Source organism: Salvelinus sp. IW2-2015, linkage group LG17, assembly GCF_002910315.2.
Source record: "Salvelinus sp. IW2-2015 linkage group LG17, ASM291031v2, whole genome shotgun sequence".
NCBI classification, from domain to species: domain Eukaryota; kingdom Metazoa; phylum Chordata; class Actinopteri; order Salmoniformes; family Salmonidae; genus Salvelinus; species Salvelinus sp. IW2-2015.
Window position 1 is genome coordinate 10,632,468 of NC_036857.1, and position 20,083 is coordinate 10,652,550.

A 20,083-nucleotide genomic window follows, 5' to 3' on the forward strand; every position below is an offset into this window, starting at 1 on the left:
CCCCCCCCTTTATTCGCTTTCTTGCTTTTTTCTTCTTCTTCAAGAAAGGCTCTCATGTTATCATTGCCATGCCTGTCTCTTTGTTGGTCTTTCTTCTTGCAGCTTGTTAAAGTTGTGCGTTCAGCTCCATCTGCTCTAGAGAGGAGTAGTGCTGGAAAGATACTTCAGTGGGAACTTTGAATACAGCCTCAAACAAAGCTGCTGGCATGAGGGCCCGGTAGCCAGTCAATATAAAGGCTAAGGTTCTTCGTACAGTCGAACTAGAGACTACAACCTACAGGCCCAGATATTTGAGCACTGAAGTGTACAAGGCTATATGTGATGATACAGACACACTAAAGGCTGTAGGGCTTTGTACAGTACAGTAGGACTGATGGCAATAAGCCTTGATAAACACATGCTAGCTAGAGGCTAAGGACCTGGATACAGTAGCAGTAGTCTCTGCACTGGGCCCATAGCAGTCTATCCGAGTTCGCTTACACTTCCCTGGCCATAGAGTACAACAAGTCTGGGCACTGTTCGGTATGTCAACCAGCACCTCACTCATCTAATCAACACTTCCCCCAGTCACAACCCCACTGACAGGGGCCTGGGGAAGACTCCTGGGTAGTGGCCGCGGCCTTGTTACCAAACCTGTCCCTTGCAGCRGTGGCCTGATCAAAGTGACAGAGCCTGGTCTGGCGGAGAGGCGCAGGGTAGGTGAGGGCTGCTGTCACCCTGTCTGTCCCGCTGACGGCCCCTCTGCCAGGCAGGGGAGAGAAGGGGAGAGTGAGGGTGGGACCAGAGCGTCTCTGGGATGTCATTCAGTTGGGCGGCGGATGACAGAACAGGCCATTAAGGATTGGATTGGCTTCACAGACCATTAGACAAGGTAGGCATCATACTGTCAGCCTCACAGCCACGCCACACAGAGCACTGAGTAATGGTGAGGTAGGGAGGTAGACAGAGAGGGAGTGAAAGGGAGAGAGGGAGAGGGAGAAGAGAAAGGTATAGGCTTCAGAGGCCCACAAATGGCAGAGCTCTGCAGAATGGTGTCACAGAAACATTCTTCTCTCCACCACATACAATCTGAAAGCTATGTCTCTGTCCATCTGTCTGTCTCCATAGTATTGCTCTTCTCCGTCCTTCTGTTGGACTCTATCTCTCTTGCGCTGTCTCTCTCCTCCCTGTGTTCCTCTCTCTCTCTCACTCTCCCTCTTCTGTGCCATATTCTAAAACAGATACGCACACACACTGACCGTGCTGACATACAGGCATCATCTAGAGCAAAGGGACTCATACAATGCTTTTTATGATATGGTTTAGTTTTGAAGTAGTAAGATTTCTTTAAAGCAATTAAAAATAAAACATATGTCTTGACTTATACAGTATTTTATCCAGCTAGTAATGTACTCTAAATCGTCACTCTTCACTGATCTCAACAGCGTCAAATAATAGTGTGAACATTGAAATGCACACTACTAGATTGTCTACCGAGGGAACTGTTAAACATGATCTGCCTCACATGTTGACCAGCCAACGTTGAATGGTTGCCTCAAAACAAAAGCACAAACACACAAAGCAACAACAAGGATAGCGACATCAAAACCTCACAAAAAGCTGTCTGGCACCTTGTTAAAATCTCTCCTCGGTACGTGGAGCTAAGTCTCAGGATGACCCCGACTTCCCTCCAGTCATTATTAAAGAGAGAGACAGGAGCCTAAAGGAATCCGGTGGAGGCCTCAGCACGCATCACCTCTTCTGCTCCTAACTGTGTACTCTCAGCCCTCCACCAGCTCCTACAGGGCCTATTTACAGCACAGGCACTGGATTGTGTTGGCTGCGCGCTAATGTTTCCAAACACTCCTTTGATTGCTTCTCCTCCAATCCTCCCCCTCTCCTCTCCTCCTTCCCTCCTCAGCTCTCTGGTTTTTACTGACCCCTCGACCCAGGAGAGCTGTCACGTTGCAGTGGGGACTCGGGGCCCTGACGAGGACAGACCCTGCCAGGGAGAGACAGGACACACGCCAGATCTGTATATACTCCTCCCATCCTCCCTTCTGCTCTCTAACAAAGGGAGAGAAACTTATCTCCTCCTCCTTTCATTCCCAGACTTGTCTTTTTGGGGAGATTCCTTGAAGTGGCTCCGCAGGCCTTCCCTTGGGAGGGGATGAAAACAGGCTGGAAAACTATGAAAAATAAGAAAAAGAAAAATGCTTCTTCTGCACAATTTAAATCCAAACAACAGATGTGAGGGTTCTGTAAACAGGGAGAAAAGCTGATGGCTAGATATTTCAGAGAGAGAGAGAGAGAGAGAGAGAGAGAGAGAGAGAGAGAGAGAGAGAGAGAGAGGGAACAGTAGGGTTTCGTTCAGTGGGAGGGATGTTTTTTGATTAACTATGGCACACAGTATAGGCCTGGGATCCATAGGTTTTTCACCCTCCGAACCTCTGAATTTGAAAGAGTCTGCATAATGCAGTGCTCGGCACAACAACGCATTTACACAAGCATTTATTTAATCATGTTCTTTTCTTTTCCGTGCAGCTTTTACAATCTCAACCCCCAACCCCCTCCGTGTTTCTGTTTATTTTCCATACTTTTGAAAACTAGCAGTTTTGCTGAAATGTAATTTGTTGCGACGGTAGTCACTTGTGTTATTCCCTGCTGCCGTATCTTGAATACTAAATGAGCGGAGCTCCGTTGAATAATGATCAAGAATAGTGCAGGCAGCAGACTTGTGGATCAGAGCATATTTATCCCCAGTCCACAGGACACAGATGTATGAAAGGTATGTGCATGGTTTAGACCATGAGAACACATAATTGCGGGTGTGGTTTCTATCTGAACAAGCGTATCATATCTTCCCAGTTCAAAACAACATGCTTATATCTGTGGTTTGTAAATGCCCCAAAACCATGGCCCTATGTTACACCTTGAGGGATGAACTCTTGCCCTGGTTTGGCTAGCTGAAGATACACTGTAGGGACATTGTCTTACTTTATGTCACTCAAGACTTTCCTTTATACCAGGATCCAGACCAAGGTTTTTACTTACACTTCTGTGGCAAATTACATTGTAAAAGGGGCAGTGCAATTATTATTATTTTATAAAYGTTTTATTTTACCTTTATTTTGACAGGGATGTCACACGGAGACTAGGATCTCTTTTACAGATGACCCTGCATCAATACATCAAACACATACAATATACAATATACAAAATTACAAAACATATTACGAAAAACAGACACCTTTATGAAAATAGAGGTCTCTGATCATGACYMTGAACTGACCACGGGGGACCAGAACATCTCATTTCAGAGGGCTCTGGAAGTTGTTCCACATAAAGGGTGCAAAAACACTAAAAGCAGCTTTACCCAACTCTGTGGAGACTGAAGTGGCCTCCAATGTTATCCAAACCTGAGACCGGGTTTGGTCATTTGGAAGTCTAAATTGAATGAATGATTACAGATACATAGGACATTTCTGCATAAGTGCTTTGTAGATAAACACAAGAAAATGTTGCCCTCTCCTTACATTCAAAGAGGCCCAACCCACTTTTTGATACAAAACACAATGGTGAGTTCTATAACCATCACCAGTAATAAACCTAAGGGCACAATGGAAAACAGCATCTAGTGGTTGAAGTGTAGATGCTGCTGCATGCATATAGGTAATATCCCCATAATCTAAAATAGACATAAAAGTGGCCTGGACAATTTCCTTCCTATTAACAAAAGCCAGACATGCATTTGTTTCTGTAAAAGAAACCAACCTTGAACTTCAAATTCTTCACCAGATCAATKACATATTTTTTAAATGACAGTTTGTCATCAAGCCAGATACCAAGATATTTGTAGGAAAGAACTTGCTTAATTTGTATACCGTTCACACCAGTTATTACAAATTAATTTAAATCTGGGTTATGGGACCTAGAACAAAGCGTGCATTTTGTTTTGTTTGCATTTAGCACTAACTTTAGATCCAATATTGACCTCTGCAGTGCTTGAAAATCAGACTTCAAATGTGAAAGGCTTGGCCAACAGATGGAGCTATGGAAAACAACACTGTATCATCTGCATACAAACGTATTATTATTTACATTTTTTATACAGCATTACCAATGTTATTTATATAGATTGTAAACAGTRGTGAGCCGAGTATCAATCCTTGGGGCACCTCTTTATGTAACTCAAGGAACTCAGATTTGACCCCATCTAACATGATGGCCTGAGTGCTGTCATTGATATAATTATGCATCATTACCCAATCCTATCGAGGACAGCTTGTTCAACATAATGACATGGTCTACAAACATGGCGGCACAATTCTTATTCAATTATGAAAGTGAAAACTGAATTCCTGAATTGTTTGAATAAAGGGGACAATATACAGGTCTTTCCCAGTGAAAGCCCAGCAGACAAAATAAAGAGTGTGTATAGGCTTAGAGAGATAGAGAGCATCTTGGTGTGTCTGGCGACAGAGCTCTCGGACCAAGGGGAAAAGCTCTTAGCCCAATCAGTAGAGTTAGAATACCTGAACATATTTGCAGTTGTAATCATATCCCAGATACAYAGCATAATCACCTTCCAAGCCTGACAACCAGTCATAATGAGGAAAGAGAGGAAGTAGGCACAAACCAGTTGTGATAAACTTCTCTTTATTTCTCCTGTAGGGCTTTTTATCATACACTTTCATCACTCATGAAAACATTCAGTGGTTATTGCTTCTTAAATGGTTTTGACCACCCAAGAACTTGATATACTAACAGCGTCATTTGAATTACACGTGTAGCATTAGTGTGCAATCCAAAGTATTGACATGCATGAGGTGTTATACAGTAGCTAAAAGAGCAATTGCCATACAAGGAACCATTTATTGTTAGGGCTTTAAAAAAGGGTTAGAGTCCTGGGTTAGAGTCCTGAGTATTTCCTGTCTAACTTTGGGAGTTAACCAATCAGAAAGGTTACTTACACTGACAAGCATTTGTGGGAAGGGCCCCCTGGAGTTTTCAGGCACGTTGACTGGTGGAATCACCCAGTCCCTCTTCTGTCTCCGCAGCCCCTTGGAGCTTATCTCCTGTTGCCTGGGAAACATGATGACAGTGGGTGGAGCCTGGAACTCTGGTGGTGCGTTGACCTCCTCTTCCTCCTTCCTCTCCCCTCCTTTTCCCTCTTCCTCTGTGACCTGAAAGATATGACAAAAAGGACAAAGATACAGTTGAGCGGGTTGCTATGTGATAAAATGTGCCTGTGTGATTTACACCCCTATTCCCCAGCACGGCCAGGGACACTGAGTCATTCTCTATCCACAGGCTAGTGTGCTCATCAGGAAAAAGATGGCTACAAGGAACCTCCACTCCCTTATGTGATAAATATATACTCATTAGTCTTGTTGTAAGGATGTCTTGATTGTAATCAATGAGGTGGGTTTTGGTGGGGTGCAATCAAGATGAGATGCAGTATCAGCAGAGTTTGAGCTGCATTGGCAGAGTATAAGCAGCTGTTGAGATACACAATTACAAAGTAAATAAAACGTAAATGCAGTATTTAATTTATTCAACATTTTAATCAATTCAAAACTCTGGGGGCATCTAATAAACACATTTTCCAGGGTCAAGTATAAAGTTAGATAAGTCGCACATTTGCATATTTACTTGGTTCGATATCTAATCAAATATCCGACAAGCCTGTAACAAGCTGACATAAGTCAGGATAAGTCCTAGGATAGGATAAAGTAATCCTTCTGACCCCCCCCCCCCCTTAAAAGATTTAGATGCACTGTTGTAAAGTGGCTGTTCCACTGGATGTCATAAGGTGAATGCACCAATTTGTAAGTCGCTCTGGATAAGAGCGTCTGCTAAATGACTTAAATGTAAATGTAAATGTAACATTCATGTATGTGTATCTGGGGGATGCTGTATGACTAAAACCAGTATTGTAGCTTCTCAGGGTTGTGTCCTGTATGGATCGGGATCAACATGAATAATACAAGGCTATGCTAGGAGGAACACRCTGTATCCTGTATGTCCAGGGGATATGGTAACTCTGCTATTAACATGGAGAAATTGTGCATTATGCACCTCTGGTCTTCAGTGTAAACTGACAAACCTCAGGGTTATAACACAAAGCATACACAGTTCAGTCAGAATCATCATCTCACCACATCACTCAGCCCTCTAGCTCTTCCCCCTCTCAAACTGGCTTTTTATAACTCTCCATCTCTCCATTTCCATCTCTCTCTCTCCATCTTATTGTTTTTCCTCTCCTCCCTGTCGGCTGATCCTGACAGCCTGTCTCAATAATAACTATTCATCAGAAGCTGGGGAGTGCTATGCTGCTAGGTGGATGGAGTGTGAGACAGGTTAAGTGTGCCAGCAGGCTAGGATAATGCCTTGCTAACGCCCTGTACCCCAGGTGTGCCTTAACTCTCCCCAGGTCTCACCAAATCATCTGCTCTCATGTTGCTCATTGTTCCAGGGCAGGCAGCGAATGATAGACATGTCCAGCTTAACGGGTGAGACTCTTGCTTGCATGTGTGTGCACTATCACGTATGTGAGAACAAACTCCGCTCCTCGGATAAGAGAGACAGGTCCAATCACCATTTCTTTGGACTTTTAAAGAGCTTTGTGTTTTAATACATATTCCAATATTTCCTTTTACCTTGTCTCCCCTCACTACCTCCTTCCCTCGCTCTTTAAACTTCTTGCTAATGTGTGGCCTTGCAGATTCCTTCTGGTAGTTAAAATTCAAGGAGAAACCCAGGAAGTATGCAGGAACAGGGGTACAACATTGAAAGTTGAGGGCTCTGGCGCACCACAAGCTGTTTATTCTAATTACCGCCCCGTAGAACTTTCCACAGTCTATAAAACACATATTATTTTCTCTCTCCCCCCTTTATGTATGCCCCGCTGTCTGGTTGCCTCCCAAGGTGGGCTGTACATGCCAAGGCAAACAATGCTTTCAGGCTGAGTTCATCAGATGGAGGTCCAGGAGAAATGCTTTTCAAGCTGCATTAAAGGAAGCCTGTCTGTTGGAGAGGTTGGCATGTATAAGMTGTGTGTTTGGGAAATAGGAGAGAGGAGAGGGGATGGGCAATGCCCATGGGTAAACTTTTAGTGTTCAGTTTCTTCAATACAGCTCCACATTTTAAACATCAAGTATGTCATAGAACACGAGAGGGAGGAGGATGAGGGTTTGGGGTGAAAAGGAGTGAGAAGAAGGGGAGCAGGAGGGAGAAGGGAAGGAAAGGGTTGGTGGTTAACATGATGGAAAGAGAGAGGCGAGACATTTTTTGTCTCTGTCATTGCTTTCAAGTATATTTTGGCCATTTCGAGTTTAGAACATTTGACATTACAAATATTGTCCAATCTTTTTGTAGATGAGAATGTGGGAGTTGATCTTAAATTCCATGCTTACTTTGGTCACTCATCTATTTAGATTTCAGCCTGACATTAATAATTATTACTGTATCCAACATCAACATCATGGGAATGAGTATAGTTGGTGCACTTCATCCCTCTACCACTAGTGGAGCTGCAGCCCCACATACAGCCCAAGCTCTGTCTCTCTGCCTAGGATGCTTTTCCAAGTCTTCGCGATCCAGAAATCACCAGTCATCTAATCCAACCCTCCTCCTCCCCTGTGCCATGCACAGTCTACCCTTTCAAACACGCATGTGACATGTGTCATCATATGTCATCATGTGCCATGTTGCCTGAACCAGATCCATATGGTGTGTTTTCAGGGGGACACCTCTCTCTCTCTCCGGCAACCAGTGCCAAGTGAAACACGTGTGTGTTCACCAGCTATGAACATGGATCCAAACTGGATTCGTCAGATGGAAAGGGGAGACAGATGTGCGCTTGGTTCTGGACAAATGTATTATATTTCTTCAGAGGGAGGAGGGCTTAGTGGGCCTGACTGCAGGGGCAGGCTGCTCCAGTTCAGACTGCCATGGTGGGGGGACTAGGTAGGGGAGGGAGGAAGGTTCTGGGGGTATTAGGGATTGGATCGGGAAGGGAGAGAGGATGATGGGAAGAGGAAGTTTGAAATAGGGGGTGGTTATATTAAGAAGCAGATGTGACCCCCCCTGTCTAAATAAGTCATGTACCAAATCCTTTCATCTGCAGATTCTAACAGGGTGAGTAAGTGTGTGTGTGTCTGTCTGTCTGTCTGTCTGTCTGTCTGTCTGTCTGTCTGTCTGTCTGTCTGGTCTACTGTCGTCTTCTGATACTGTAACCTCCTCATGCGCTCTGATCTGATACTGAGTCTAGTCTGCTTCTGTACTGGATCTAGTCCTAGTTCTAGTACTGTCCTGTCCATGGTGTGTGTGATAAGCTGTACCGCTAAGTGTAGTGGTGATGTGAGAGAGAAGAAGAAGAGAGAAGAAAAAGAGAAAGTCAGAGACTGAAGAGAAGCGAAAAGGTAAACCTACTTCAGCAAAAAACAACACTCAATGAACACAAACATGCAATACTAGATGGAAACGCACACACCACCACACACAACACCACACAGGCACACCACACAATCAAAGACAAGTGACAACTAAAAATTAGTAATAAAAAATAATATTTATAGAGAGTCGGCAAGAACAAGTAAATAGAGACGCGGATTGAGCGTTACGATTGTCAGTAATCATCTAACAAGTGGGCTACACGACAAGAGGATAGTCACGTAGATCCTTCACCAAGCTCATAGAAAAATAACACCAATTCAGGCCTAATCCAAACAAAACAGCCTGGACAAAAAGAAGAGGCCTGCCAAAGATAGTTCTGGCTGCACTGAGTCTGAAGACACTACAATAAGAAAGAAACAGAAAGATAGCTGATAACCCAACAACCAAGAGCTCAGACCGACAAACACAAAAAAGGCACATGTAGCCCCAACACATATGCGAGTATCATAGAAACTTCTAGCTGAGCTAATGTAAAGTGTAATAACAACAGGAGAACCAAGAAATGCCTGCTCTCCTCTGCAGCAAATTAAACACATTCCCTCCATATCGCTGTTGGAACAGAGGGATGGCAAGGGGAGAGAAAAGAGAGCCAAGCCAGACACTAGGCCCAAAAGTTTGGAACAATAGCTAATAGAGTACAAAACTGTGCAAACAGATCTACTTCCACTTTACTCGGATAGACATACAACAACATCAAACAGCAGAGACACAATAAAGAACGAGAAGAGGAAACGACAAAACACTAGAACAAACGAACAAACAGACGATCCAACATCACAACGAACAGACCACATAAAAGAACACACATTAAGGCAAAGACACAACACAAAAAAACAAACAAGAGAAAGACAGCACCACAGAAACACCACATCATAGTAACAACACAGACAAGACTACCATAAGGAGGAACACCACACACGAACAACCACACGACAGCCAACCAAAAAGACACCACACACACAGACACAAACCACACAATCCCGAGCACAACACAAGAGAGGCACACCTAATAAGAACAAACAAACACAACACGACAACATACAACGACACAAGCAAAACAAGCTCAACCCACAAGAGACAACAAATACAACAAGAAATAACACACACAAAACAATACCAACAAACAAAACAACAACCACCGAAACACCACCAAAACAAAACACGCAAAGACCCATCACGCAACAACAAAAAAACGGACAACCACCCCACAACACACACACACACACAACACGAACAACACACGACAACCAAACACAACCACCAACACACACACACACCACACGACCACATCACACCACACACACGAGCAGAACACACACAGAGACCACAGTAAAAGAAGAAAACAACAAGCCCACAACGCAACAATACAAGAACAACCAACAAAAACAGGACAACTAAAAGAACTACACACACAGAGACACCCAGAGAACACACACACACACAGAGAACACACACACAGACACATAAAGAACACACACAGAGACACATAAAAGACACATTCAGAACACTACACATTAAGAACCAGTGTTGGAAAAAGTACCCAATTGTCATACTTGAGTAAAAGTAAAGATAMCTTAATAGAAAATGACTCAAGTAAAAGTGAAAGTCACCCAGTAAAATACTACTTCAGTAAAAGTCTAAAAGTATTTGGTTTAAAATATACTTAAGTATCAAAAGTAAAAGAATAAATAATTTCACATTCCTTATATTAAGCATACCAGACCATTTTCTTTTTTTAAGGATTGCCAAGGGCACACTCCAACACTCAGACATCATTTACAAACAAAGCATTTGTGTTTAGTGAGTCTGTCAGATCAGAGGCAGTAGGGATAACCAGGGATGTTCTTTTGAGAAGTGTGTGAATTTGACCATTTTCCAGTCCTGCTAAGCATTCAAAATATAATGAGTAGTTTTGGGTGTCAGGGAAAATGTATGGAGAAAAAGTACATCATTTTCTTTAAGAATGTAGTGAAGTAAAAGTAAAAGATGTCAAAAATATAAATCGTAAAGATAACCCAAAAAACTACTTAAGTAGTACTTTAAAGTATTGTTACTTAAGTACTTTACACCACTGCACAGAACACACACAGAGACACACAAAGACATACAGAGACACAGACATACACATGCACGTGAAAACACAGGTCCAGACACACACATGCTTGCATGCATACACACATACAGTGCATTCGGAAAGTATTCAGACCGTTTCCCTTTTTCCACATTTTGTTACGTTACAGCCTTATTCTAAAATTGATTTAAAAAATATGTCCCTCATCAATCTACAGTACACACAATACCTCATAATGACAAAGCGAAAACAGGTCTTTACATTTTTTTGCTAATTTATTACAAATAAAAAACAGAAATGTAGCATTTACATAAGTATTCAGTACTTTGTTGAAGCACCTTTGGCAGCGATTACAGCCTCTGGTATTCTTGGGTATGACGCTACAAGCTTGGCACACCTGTTTTGRGGAGTTTCTCCCATTCTTCAATGCAGATCCTCTCAAGCTTGGTCAGGTTGGATGGGGAAAATAGCTGCACAGCTATTTTSAGGTCTCTCCAGAGATCGGGTTCAAGTCCGGCCCCAGACTGAGGTTCTAAGCGCTCTGTAGCAGGTTTTCATCAAGGATCTCTCTGCACTTTGCTCCGTTCATCTTTCCCTCGATCCTGACTAGTCTCCCAGTCCCTGMCACTGAAAAACATCCCYACAGAATAATGCGGCAACCACCAAGCTTCACCATAGAGATGGTGCCAGGTTTCATCCAGATGTGATGCTTGGCATTCAGGCCAAAGCGTTCAATCCTGGTTTCCGTCTGGCCACTCTACCATAAATGCCTGATAAGTGGAGTGCTGCAGAGATGGTTGTCATTCTGGAAGGTTCTTCCCTCTCCACAGAGGAACTCTGGAGCTCTGTCAGAGTGACCATCGGGTTTTGGTCACCTCCCTGACAAAGGCCCTTCTCCCCTGATTTCTCAGTTTGGCAGGGCGGCCAGCTCTAGGAAGAGTCTTGGTGGTTCCAAACTTCTTCCATTTAAGAATGAAGGAGGCCACTGTGTTCTTGGGGACCTTCAATGCTGCAGACATTTTTTGGTACTCTTCCACGACACAATCCTGTCTCGGAGCTCTACGGACAATTTCTTCGACCTCATAGCTTGGTTTTTGCTCTGACATGCACTGTCAACAGTGGGACATTATATAGACATCATGTCCAATCAATTGCATTTACCACAGATGGACTCCAATCAAGTTGTAGAAACATCTCAAGGATGATCAATGGAAACATTATGCACTTGAACTCAATTTCGAGTCTCATAGCAAAGTATCTGCAAATATATGTAAATAAGGAATTTCTGTTTGTTTTTCTATACATTTGCAAAAATTTCTAAAACTTGTTATTGCTTTGTCATTATGGGGTATTGTGTGTAGATTGATGAGGTAAAAAATTTATTTAATACATTTTTGAGTAAGGCTGTAACATAACACAAATGTGGAAAAAGTCAAGGGGTCTGAATACTTTCAGAATGCACTGTTTACACACATGCAGGTACTGACGCATACAAGCTCACACACACACGCACACGCACACCACACCACACACACACACACACACACACACACACACACACACACACACACACACACACACACACACACACACACACACACACACACACACACACACACACACACAACACACACACACACACACACACACACACTATATCCACAAAACAGAAATGTACACTAAAACACACACACTTAACATAATCACACATGATCATACATTACCCCTCTCTCAGAGACACACACAGAAACAAACACCCATTCTTTCACACACACCCGCTGTGTGAACAGAAGTCAGTGAGTGTGAAATGGAAGCGGCCCCCAGCTCCGGTACCACCAGTACCCAGCCAGCTGGCGCCTATCCCGGCCATCCCCTCTTCTCCCAGCATCCCATTGCCCCGGCCCGCACACTTCGATATGAGTCAGCCCCTGGTGACACACACATCTGGAAGTTATTAATCCACAAGCAGAGTGCCACAAAGCGCTATGTCTATAATGAAACATCACATTGTTCTCAGTGTCCTCGTTGTCTCCTCTGTCTATATAACAGCTTGCATTGGGGCGGCAGGTAGCCTAGTGAACTAGTAACCGAAAGGTGGCAAGATCGAATCMCCGAGTTGACAAGGTAAAAAATATGTCGTTCTGCCCCTGAACAAGGCAGTTAACCCACCTTCATTGAAAATAAGAATTTGTTCTTAACTGACTTGCCTAGCTAAATAAAGGTAAATAAAATAAAATCTACAGCTGTAGTAGAATTCTTCTCCCTCTTCAGTATCTAAGTTAAATAGTATGAATGTGTAATGGTCACAGTTAGGGTCTAAGACCTGCTCTTTGGTTCGACTGGCTATCTATGCCTCTTACTGTGGGACAAAGTCTGTGAATCCAGTGGGATTTGGGTGATAAATTCCCTGTGGAGCTCCCTGGGGTCATGAGCACTCGCACACACACTCCCTTGGACACAACACACTCTGGTCAAGGTACGGCAGCCATGGTGTGACCCCATCTTGGCTGCCCACAGTAAGAGGTCCTCTTGGTGAATCAGTGTCATGGCAGAGAACTGAATGACACATGGGCTCTTCTGGACATGGATAATTCTGGATGATCCTGTGATTCAGAGTGCCCAGGCTGCCTCTACCCCTCTCTGTTCCAGTGGGAAATGTGTTACCAGGTGGCAGGGAGACATGGGAATCACTACACTGATTAGATGCTGATTAGATGCTGGATAAACCAATGGGGTTCAGGGAGAGGGACAAGTCTTGGATCTCATGATATAGCCAGAGCTCAAAGCCCACAGTCACTCTAACTCTGTTAATATATGCTGTTTCCTACCTTCCTAATCCTAAGAATACATTCCACTCCTTAGAATAGCCTTCACTTCTACTCTAAAGGGTTTAGATAAAGGCCCTGATGAACCGAGTATATGGGTTCTAGTCAAGGCTGACTAGCTATGTGTGACAGTCTCTGTGTATGTCACACCCTGATCTGTTTCATCTGTCTTTGTGCTTGTCTCCACCTCCCTCCAGGTGTCGCCCATCTTCCCCATTATCCCCAGTGTATTTATACCTGTGTTCTCTGTTTGTCTGTTGCCAGTTCGTGTTGTTCGTCAAGCCTACCAGTGTTTTTCCCCTTGCTCATGTCTGTTTCTAGTTCCTGTTTTCTAGTTTTCCCGGTTTTGAACATTCTGCCTGCCCTGATCCTGAGCCTGCCTGTCGTTTCTGGACCTTGATTATTGACCTGGATTATTGACCTCCGCTTGCTCTGACCCCGAGACTGTCTGCCGTTCTGTACCTTTTGGATTCTGATCTAGATTACTGACCTTTGCCTGCCCTTGACCTGTCGTTTTACCTGTCCCCTTTTCTAGTAATAAACTTTTGTTACTTTGACCTTGTCTGCATCTGCGTYTTCCCTAAAACGTGATAGTACGAACTGGCCATGACTGACCAAGCAGACTCGGACCAGCTCCGCAACGCCATCTCCTCCCAAGGAGCCACCATTGGAAGGCACGAAGAGTTGCTTCGTGGCCTCATGGAAGGGGTCCAGACCTTGGCCGAATGCCATGACCGAGCATTGAACACATTGCTGGAGCAATTCTGCGGGTTGTCTGTTAGGCAGCCTACCACAACGGTAACGTCCCAGCCCCTCAGTAACCCGGCTGTTAGCAGCGTCGCCTCCCAAGACACCCTGATTTCCCGGGAACCCCGCTTACCTCCCCCGGAACGCTTCGATGGAGAATCAGGCACCTGTCGGGCATTTCTCACTCAGTGTTCCCTCATCATTAACTTCTTATGGCTGCAGGGGCAGTATTGAGTAGCTTGGATGAAAGGTGCACAGAGGTGCCCAGAGTAAACGGCCTGCTCCTCAGTCATAGTTGCTAATATATGCATAKTATTATTAGTATTGGATAGGAAACCCTCTGAATATTCTAAAACTGTTTGAATTATGTCTGTGAGTATAACATAACTCATTTGGCAGGCAAAAACCTGAGAAAAAATCCAAACAGGAAGTGGAAATTCTGAGGCTGGTCGATTTTCAACCAAGATCCCATTGAAATCACAGAGACATATGGATGAGTTTGCACTTCCTACGGCTTCCACTTTTTGTGAGTCTGTAGAACCTTGTCTGATGCCTCTACTGTGAAGGGGGGCCGACTGAGAGGGGAATTAGTCAGGTCTGCCATGACCTGACCATTCTTTGACCATGCGCGTTCACATGAGAGGGAGCTCTGTTCCATCGCTCATCTGAAGTCAATGTAATTCTCCGGTTGGATCGTTATTCAAGATTTATGTTAAAAACATTCTAAAGATTGATTCAATACATCGTTTGACATGTTTCTAAGGACTGTTACGGAACTTTTGYACATTCTGTTTTAGTGAACGCGCTTCACTGACGTTGGATTTGTTTACCAAACACGCTACAAAAATAGCTATTTGGACATAAATGATGGACATTACCGAAAAAAACGAGTCCTGGGAGTGCATTTCGACGAAGATCAGCAWAGGTAAGTGAAGATTTATAATGCTTTTTATGAGTTTTGTTGACTGCACAATTTGGTGGTATCTGTATGGCTTGCTTTTGTGGCTGAACGCTGTTTTCAGATTATTGAATATTGTGTTTTGCCGTAAAGCTTTTTGAAATCTGACACAGAGGTTGCATTAAGAACAAGTGTATCTTTAATTCTATGTAAAACATGTATCTTTCATCAAAGTTTATGATGAGTATTTCTGTTATTTGACGTGGCTCTCGACAATTTCTCAGGATATTTTGGAGGCATTTCTGAACATGGCGCCAATGTAAACGGAGGTTTTTGGATATAAATATGAACTTAATCGAACAAGACATATATGTATTGTGTAACATGAAGTCCTATGAGTGTCATCTGATGAAGATCATCAAAGGTTATTGATTAATTTTATCTCTATTTGTGCTTTTTGTGACTCCTCTCTTTGGCTGGAAAAATGGCTGAATTTTTCCTGTGAGTTGGTGTTGACCTAACATAATCGTTTGTGGTGCTTTCGCTGAAAAGCCTATTTGAAATCGGACACTGTGGTTGGATTAACAACAAGATTACCTTTAAAATGGTATATGATACATGTATATTTGAGGATTTTAATTATGAGATTTCTGTTGTTTGAATTTGGCGCCCTGCACTTTCACTGGCTGTAAGAAGTTTTAAGCTGCAGCYCTCCTCCTTCCCCTCAGACCGCTCTAAGATAGCGTACCTCAGCACGCTGATGTCCGGGAGGGCTCTCGCCTGGGCTACGGCAGTATAGGAACAACAGTTGGCCGTATGCTTCAGTCTGGAGGTGTTTGTGGCCGAGGTGAAGAAAGTTTTCGATGCTTCATTGTCCGGGAGAGAGGCTGCCCGGAAGTTACTCCAGCTTCGGCAAGACTCCTGCAGTGTGGCAGACTATCCGGTGGATTTCCGCACGTTGGCAGCTGAGAGTACCTGGAACCCGGAAGCAATGTTCGACATGTTCCTGCACGGAGTATCAGAGAAAGTAAAGGATGAGCTTGCAGCCCGGGAACTACCGACGGATCTCAACTCGCTCATCGCCTTGACTATTCGTGCGACTACAGAAAGGATGGAAGGAGAGGAGGTTCTATTTCTCTCGCCCGCCCAAGGCTTCCACCTTGCCTCCGAGACATCACGGAAGTCCCCGATGGCCTCGATGCTGAGAGAACCCGAGGCTACCCAAGTTCCCCTGAGAGTCTCCAAAGTGTGCCAATTCACCTCTTCCCGAGCCAATGCAACTAGGCAGAGCTAGGCTGTCCCCAGCCGGACGGCTATACAAGCTTCACATGAAGAGTTGCCTGTATTGCGGGACTACTGGTCATTTCGTGGCCACCTGTCCACTAAAAGACTAGGCTCRCCGRTAGGAGTGAGTACTCTGATGGGCCATATGGATAACTTTTCCTCTCCCCTTACTCGCACCCCTTTCCATGCCATCTTGCTGTGGGGAAACCAGTCAAAATTATCCGGGTACTCATCGACTCTGGGGCCGATGAGAGCTTTATGGACGCTACCCTGGGGTCCGAGCTTGGCATCCCCATTCTGCCCCTCTCCATTCCCATGGACGTTAGAGCGCTGGACGGGCGCTCTATGGGCCGGGTCACACACAACACCACCTCCATCAACCTACGTGTGTCAGGGAACCACAGCGAGACGATCCGATTTCTGCTAATTAATTCTCCTCAAGTTCCTGTGGTATTGGGATTCTCTTGGCCCGGGGGGGGGGGGGGGGCAAATAACCGTCTGCTTGTTCCTGATGCTGTCCACTCCTCGGTTCTGGAGTGGGCCCAATCCTCTAAGCTTGCCTGCCACACGTCCTCCCGTCAGACCCTGGCCTTTGTGCGACAACGCTGTTGGTGGCCTACCATGGATCCTGACATCTCCGCATTCGTCGCCGCATGCACTGATCTGTGCGCAAAACAAGACTCCCCGGCAAGCTCCGGCTGGTCTCCTTCAACCTCTGCCGGTTCCTCCTTCAACCTCTGCCTGTTCCTCCTGTTCCTCCCTGGACTTTGTCAAGGGTCTTTCCCCGTCTGATGGCAACACCGCCATCCTAACAGTAGTGGACCGGTTTTCAAAAGCCGCCCACTTCATTTCTCTCCCCGAGCTACCCTCTGCCAAAGAGACGGCCCAACTCATGGTGCAACATGTCTTCCGGATCCATGGATTCCCAGTGGACATGGTCTCCGACCGGGGTCTTCAGATCTTGTCCTGGTTCTGGAAGGCGTTCTGCACACTCATTGGGTCATTGGCCAGCCTGTTCTCCGGGTTCCACCCCCAGTCCAACGGCCAGTCGGAGCGAGCCAACCAAGACATGGAGACGATTCTTCACTGCCTGGTCTCTGCCAACCCCACCACCTGGAGCCAGCAACTTGTGTGAGTCAAATATGCCCGCAACACCCCTCCTTGCTCTGCCATGGGTCTCTCGCCTTTTGAGTGTTCCCTGGGCTATCAGCCCCCGCTCTTCCCGGAGCAAGAGGAAGAGGTCGGCATACCCTCGGCCCAGATGTTTGTCCACCGCTRTCGTCTAACCTGGAAGAGAGCCCGGTCGGCTCTTCTCAAGACCACCTCCAGGTATCAACGACAAGCGGACTGATCTAATAGATCTGCAGGAAAATAACTTTAAGTCCTTCCTGCAACTCTTTAAGAATTCTAYCAACAAAAGGGTTGATGATCTGTTTAAGGATGTAATGGAACTTAAACACAGTTTGGAATTTACGCAGTCGGAGGTGAAGGAGCTAAAGGGCGCGAATGTCTCCAGCCAGAACGCATTCAGAACCATGTCTGATTGATTTCGCAATTCTCCAACAACACTTGACAAGCACTCTTCCAAAGGAGCCAATTGAGGCTCAATCACATTTAATCGATGGAATTGAGGACATAAAGACTGAACTTGGCATGAAAGAAGTCCAAGGCCAAGAAAATCCTGGCAGATCAACTCAAACTGGATCCTAAACATCCATCAAGATGGAGATGGCGCATAAGAATGGCCACTTTTGTTCCCCTCTGGATGGCCAGCTCTATAGTGGTGAAACTGCTCAGGTTCAAAGACAAGGGGGGGAATTCTCAGGAGAGCCAAGTGCCTGAAAGGGACACAACATTTCATCAATGAAGAGTTCTCTTGAAAGGGTACGAAGTCAAAAGAAAGGAACTGCTGCAACGACATTAATTGAAGAACGAAAAAAAGAAAATCACAACCTGAGGTATGATCAGCTGGTTGCCCCCTCCTGTAGGCCCTATTGCAAGTGATTCCACTATAATCAACTGATTTGACACACACAAACCCAACAATATATACACTTTGTTCCTGTGTTTCACCTAACCCGTCAATTGACCAAAACACACATTGCTCTATATGTCAATAATCCTCTGAAGTCTTCGTGGTTTTATTGTGGACTGTGTCAATGCGCATTTCCATACGGAAAAGTGCACCCTATTGCAATAAAACATAACACAATGTGTGGTTGTATTGGTTGTTATTGGAACTCTCTGGATGATTCTGACTGTGTATCTCTCTTAGTTGGGCAGGATATGGACCCTGATAACAGCTCTCAACCATTAGATATTAATGGAAGCGAATTCATCAAATAAATGATTGGGTGTTTGATCCAGATTCAAATTTCCTGAGATTTACCAGAGATGAGTCTATCTCTTGTGATTACTATAATGTTAAGCAATTCAACAACCTGTATAGCTGTTTATCTAATTCCAAGACAAAGGTATTTTCTACCTTTAATTTGAACGTTTGCAGTCTTCCTAAACATCATGACCATCTTGTTCATTATCTGTCTTCTCGCAATCATGAATTTTCCATTGTTGCGCTTTCAGAAACATGGTTGACTCAAGAGACAACCATGCTTTATGAAATGTCACCTTACAATAATGTTCACCACTGTAGAACCTCAAGAGTGGGAGGAGGAGTGTCCATTTTTGTTCATAAACATTTTCAGTTATTTGTAAGAGAGGACCTCAAACTTACATCTGATAACATTGATGTTGCATCTATTTTTATAGATATTCCCTCCTGTTCATATTTTGGTGGTGAAAAAGTGGTAATTGCATGCATCTATCGGCCGCCCGATTCTGACATTTGTAGTTTCATTGATATCCTTGCATCAACCTTGAATGTGATTAATAATAATGGTAAAATTGGGTGATTACAACATAAACCTAGTTAAAAGTGAGAACCACTCACCAACATCTGACTTTTGAATACTTTATCCTCCAGCTATCTGTATCGACTCATCTATAAGACCACAAGAGTGACCAGTTCATCTGACACCCTTATTGATCATATTTTTACTAAATATTTGAATAATAATGACATTTCTGACCACTTTCCAATGTTCCACTTCTCTTTGGCAGCTGGAAATGAACAGATGGGAATGAGTAGTAGCATTAAGGGTAGAATATTTAACCAAAGTAATCGTGAGCGCTTTAAGATGTTGATTGATGATATTTCATGGGAATTGTTTTATAATCAGGCCGATGTGGAGTTTGCTTACCAGACTTTTCTCACATCTTTCAATTCTGTATTTCAGCACTGCTTTCCCGAAGTAAGAGAGCAGCAAATGGGTTCTGGAAACCTTGCTTTACAACCGGTCTCAAAAAATAATGTTTCTCAAAAAGTATAAGAACAAATTTACTCACCTACTTAGGATATCCCCCAAAATATATTTTACTAACAAATTCCAAGAATCCTTAAATAACAACTTAACTTGGAAAATAATTAATCAACTGTTGAATAAGAAAAAGTAATCTACAACTATACCATCTCAATGCATTGTTGGAAATAAGACCTATAGTGATCCTGATGGCATTTCATGTGAATTTAATAACGTTTTTGTGAATGTGGGTTGTTCTCTGTCAAAGAAAATAGAGAAAACTGATGAAATCCATTGGATTGATGGAAATCCCGTCCCTTCTCTRCTTCAGTTTGATCCTCCTGATGTCATGGATGTGATGGAGGTAAATGGTAACTTAAATATATCAGCAGCACGTCATGATGAGATTGGTACTTCTTTGGTGAATTCAGTGTCTTCCTCGATTACTGAGCCTCTAACA

At 44.0% G+C, this 20,083-nt stretch overlaps 1 protein-coding gene across 1 annotated transcript in view; it reads right to left on the reverse strand.

The window, feature by feature from the left end:
• Nucleotides 1-20,083, reverse strand: part of LOC111976870 (cadherin-4-like) — a 614,552-nt gene that overhangs the window by 157,771 nt on the left and 436,698 nt on the right. Inside the window, exon 5 of the mRNA XM_070447844.1 lies at nt 4,953-5,165. Within this exon, the coding sequence (XP_070303945.1) occupies nt 4,953-5,165 (213 nt within the window). The remainder of the gene's footprint in view (nt 1-4,952; nt 5,166-20,083) is intronic.